This window comes from Equus quagga, chromosome 14 (genome assembly GCF_021613505.1).
Source record: "Equus quagga isolate Etosha38 chromosome 14, UCLA_HA_Equagga_1.0, whole genome shotgun sequence".
Lineage (NCBI taxonomy): Eukaryota > Metazoa > Chordata > Mammalia > Perissodactyla > Equidae > Equus > Equus quagga.
In genome coordinates, this window is record NC_060280.1 from 73,008,961 (window position 1) to 73,014,027 (window position 5,067).

General features: G+C 40.0%; 1 protein-coding gene across 1 annotated transcript; it reads right to left on the bottom strand.

The window, feature by feature from the left end:
• Positions 1–1,326: 1,326 nt before the first annotated feature.
• LOC124225241 (olfactory receptor 8B12-like) lies at positions 1,327–2,262 on the bottom strand. Its single transcript, XM_046637786.1, has one exon. The coding sequence runs from the start codon at positions 2,257–2,259 to the stop codon at positions 1,327–1,329; it is 933 nt and encodes a 310-aa protein (XP_046493742.1). The 5' UTR covers positions 2,260–2,262.
• Positions 2,263–5,067: the final 2,805 nt, after the last annotated feature.

Consider the following 5,067-nt stretch of genomic DNA (forward strand, 5'->3'; position numbering starts at 1 on the left):
CTTTCTTTTTTTTTCAGTTGTGGATTCATAACCTTGTCCTGCAGTGAATTACCCTTTCCCACATATGCCTGTATGAGAAGATCAGTGGAATCTGTAGTCCTTAAAATTCAGTGAATTGCTTCTGCTGATAATCAGCTGCTTGGTGCTGCCTTGATAACTAACTAGATCCCCCAAATTATTTACTCCTCCTTTAGAACTTACAGACCCTTAAGTGATTATCCTGAGCCACAGATTTCTTCATCATAGCTAAAACAAACAAACCAACCTGTAGAAAAAAGCTCTAAATTCTTACATCTTAGATTTGAAATAATGAATGAAATTTTCCACTCGGTATCTTTATAACCTTAAAACTATAGAAGCCATAATACACTAAGCTGGGTCCCTAGGGGTCTGTACATGACCTCAGGAATTACCATGCTTTACCTGCTATTAGGAGCCACATACTTGCCACCCACACTCTTCATTTGCCTCGCTTCTCATTTGGCCAAGATCAACTTAAGAAAATTTTTCGGGGCCGGCTCCGTGGCCCAGTGGTTAAGTTCGCGCACTCTGCGGCGGCAGCCCAGGGTTCGGATCCTGGGCACCGACATGGCACCGCTCGCCAGGCCACATTGAGGCAGTGTCCCACATCCCACAACTAGAAGGACCTGCAACTAATAAAGCAGAAAAAAAAAAAGATTGGCAACAGTTGTTAGCCCAGGTGCTAATCCTTAAAAAAAAAAAAGGAAGATTGGAAACAGTTCTTAGCCTAGGTGCTAATCTTTAAAAAGAAGAAAGAAAATTTTTCACCTCCTATCCTCGTGAAAGAAAAGTGTAATATTCAAAAGTTATTCATTGAGAAGTTACATTAATTTACTATAAATAGAATCAGATTTTAATATGCTAGTGTACTGTACTTTCAAAATGAAATCTGCAAGGGCAGCAATGAAGCAAGAAAACATGGCATAAAGGAAAGAGAAGTACATTGGAATTCAAGTGTCTGGATTCCAGTCCCAGTTGTGGCATCACGTAATTGTGTGACCCAGGAAAACATATACAATATTTCTAAGTCTCCAGTGTCTGTTAAATGAGGAAGTTATATAAAATGATTTATAAGGCCTGTTCAAGATTAAATGACCAATGATTGTAGGAAACTTTGGATAAAATAATCTTAGAATAGTCAAGGTAGGTCAAGAAACAGGGAAAATAGACCTGCACTAAACACTAATACAAACATAAAGACGTAAAATTCTCTTCCTATAAGAGAGAAAAAACCTGGAACCTGGACCCCTCATTGAAAACACTAATAAACAAAGCATTGTATCTTTCTCAAATTTTATTCCTTTCTCAAGAAAATATTTTTCTTCCCAAGGTTTTCCTCAGTGCAACTTTGACATCCTTGTTCCTCAAACTATAGATCAATGGGTTTAACATGGGCACCACAATGGTATAGAACAGAGAGAACACTTTTCCTTGGTCAAGGGGCAAAATGGAAGGTGGTTTGAGATACACGAAGGCCCCAGAACCAAAGAAAAGAGAAACCACAATTATGTGGGAGCCACATGTACTGAAAGCTTTGGACCTTCCCTCAGTGGAGTGAATGTGGAGAATGCTGGAGAGTATTAGGCCATAAGAGATAAAGATGGTGACAATGGGCATTCCAATGTCAGTGGTCACAAATATGAAGACAACCAGTATATGCACATAAGTGCTGTTGCAGGAGAGCTCAAGGAGAGGAAAGATGTCACACATGAAATGATTGACAAGGTTGTCAGCACAGAAGGTCAGACTTGCTATGCTTCCCGTATGGGCCAAGGCCCCTGAAAATCCCATCACGTACACACCCAACACTAAACGTAAACAGACCTGAGGAGACATGGTGACTGTGTACACCAGTGGTTTACAGATGGCAACATAGCGGTCATATGCCATCGCTGACAAGAGGAAGGACTCAGAGATGACAAGGAAGCAGAAGAAAAAGAGTTGAGTCACACACCCTGCATGCAAGATAATATTCTGCTTTGAGACAAAACTCTTCAGCATTTTGGGGGTAATGGTGGTGGAGTAACAGAAATCTATTAAGGAGAGGTTGAAGAGGAAAAAGTACATGGGGGTGTGCAGGTGAGAGTTCAACCCAATCAGTGTTATCAAGGTCAGGTTCCCTACCACTGTGACCATGTAGAAACCTAGAAACAAGAAGAAGAGAGGTATCTGGAGTCCAGGCTGGTCTGTTAATCCTGCGAGGATAAACTCTGTCACAGAAGAGTTCTCAGCTGTCATTCTCCTCTTGAGACGAACACAGGAGGGGCAGTCTATGGGGACAAGAAAAGAAAACCACTTAGAAAGAAAGAAACACCACCACCACCATCTGAGTATACACCCGCAATTTTTGACAATGGAATCCACACAGAGAGATTTGAACTTTGGTATGATAAGAAGGTTGTTACTGTTTGCTATGGATCAATCTTCACAGCCCAAGTGGCTTTCTCTTCCAGAGAACAATGTGAGGCTAAACTTTGCCTCCAGCATGAAAACTAGTGCTTCTAGAGAAAGGATTCAAAAATAAGATAGATGTCTCTAGATTTTTGTCAGCACATTTTCTATGTCCTTCTCTTTCTTGCCTCTGATTCACTGGCTGAAAGCTGGGCCTCTTCCCTGGAGAGAGTCCTGACTGGCAGAAGCCACTGAGACTCTGCCTAGAACTCCTACCTTGGGTTACTGCTGTCAGATCAAGAAGGTGAAGTCACATTTTTCCAAGATCTTTTAGCTCAAGTGGCTTTAGGTTAAATGACCAATTTTTTTAACTAACACTTATTTAAGTGGTTACTATGAGAGGCTGTGTACTAAGAGCTGTGTGACAATATTATTGTTATCCCATTTTGCAAATGCAACAGCTTAATTAGGAAACTAGCCCAAAGTCCCAAAATAACTGAGTGGCAGCCAGAAAGTGAACTTAGGCAGTCTGACTCTCATGGTTTGCACTTGTAACAACTATGTTACACCACTGCCCAGGGTCAAGCAGGCACTCACCTTCCTTTAGTTTAGAGCCAAAATGCTATACTCTACTGTCTCGTGTCCACAACTGTCCTGGAAAGGAAAGTGACCATAGTGAATAGAAAAAGGCAGCTTTGAGCTCAGAACTCTCTCCTCCCAGTCAGAATCAAAGGATCAGAACCTCTAATTTATCTTGTAGCCCCTTCTGCAAAGAAGAGCATGATTTCCAATTGTCAATTTGTCCAAAAGCCCCTCCAGATACAAGGAAAGAGAAAGATCCTTTCCTCACCAGTGGATACAGGAGATTAAAGTGTTTTATTAAGATTACAGATCTCAGGGGGCTGATTATTAAAAGACAGACTCCATCAAGACCATTTCCTCAGAGATTCCTTTCCCAAAGGAAGAAGAAATGCTTGTTTATACCTTCAGTAGTGTTTGGTTTGGCTTTTAGAGACAAATTCTCTCAGCAAACATTTATCCAGTACTATTAAGAGAAAAATCATTGTGAAAAAAATTATCATTACAATTCCAATAATGTACGTGACACAGATCCCTTATACTGACTTCTGGCTGCCAAGATCTGTTAAAAGCACTGAACAAATACATCCTTATTTATTCCTCACAATGATATCCATTTAAAGGTAAGGCCCTGACAGAAACAATATGTTTTAAAGCCCACATACCTAGGTCTGTCTAACTCCATGCCCCTGAATCATAATTACTGCACTACATTTCCTCCTAATGTGAGTTACTGAAATCCACAAAGCAAGATTCTTGTCTACTGGATCTGATAAACTCTTCGAAAGTTACAAATAAATATACAATGACTATAGTAAAAGGAAGTCCTTAGGTCAAGGAAAGATTGGCACACAGGACCACCTATTATAATTTAGGATAGGACATTAGATAATTTATTCATATTCCAATTCATTCCAGGAATAAGTGCTCTGCTTCCAGCTCAGACAAGAAAGGAGACCTCTTTGTATCGCCTCCCCTGTCTTTTCATGGAGTTTAAGTTTAATGGGAACAAAGAACACCTGTCAGATAACTGCTCTCAACCTGTGCCAAGAACAACATTTCTCTAAACTACTAACTAATAAAAATTCCCTTTACTGTCCCTGCCTTCCACCCTCTTTTCTTTGACCACTTCTCTCTACTGACTTTCTAGCTTCTCAGTGCTCTCAAATTGAAGCCTAGCAGATCAGATGCTCAATGCAGGGACACATGCAAGTTTGTTCTTCCTCTATGGTTTGCTTTTGTCTTTTTCTGTCTTCTACCCTGCAATGCCAACCTCACCTTGACAAAAATTATCTATCCTAGGTATCAATCTCTCACATCTTTACTTACACTCTTTAACATCAAGACCAAACACTCATAGTATTTTAGACCTGAAAGACTCAGGAAATAATAAAATCCAGAATTTCCATATATAGCTGAGCACCACCATTACCTACAGTGTTCATTAGAAAGAAATTCAGGGTTCCACTCAGACCCTCTGAATCAGAATCTCTATGGGTATGAATATGGTAGCTATAATTTTTTTAATCTTCCAAAGCTGGCAACTTCTGTATCCACAAAACTAATCTTTACCCTCATCTTTCAGACAGAGACACTAAGGAGATCCAAAGAAGTAAAGCCATTAATTAGCCCAAGGTCACGGATCTAGTTTAACTCTCCTGATTTCCAATCTCTGCTAGTCCGTGAACCCATGTGGCCTTCAGCTTGGCTCAAATGCAAATAATAAGTAATTAAAGGGTAATCAAAGATATTTCTTATTTCAGGTATGACAGAGTAGCCATTATCACACTTACCTTCTGACCGTAAACAATTATAAGACTGGAAAAAAATATTCAGAGTGACTATTTGCAAGCTTTGGGAAGCAGACAGAACAGGGATGAAATTCTTGAGACAAACCAAGAAAATGAAGTGACTACCACATTTATCCTAACTTTCTCCCTAAGGGCAATTTCCAAACCAAAAATAGTGAAGTGGAGCCCAAGTAAATGGCAACAGTCTCAATTAGTGGAATAAAGAAAGATCAGTGTTCAGGGATCTAAGAGAGCTGGAGTTTGTGGGGCAAGATATGGAGAGGAA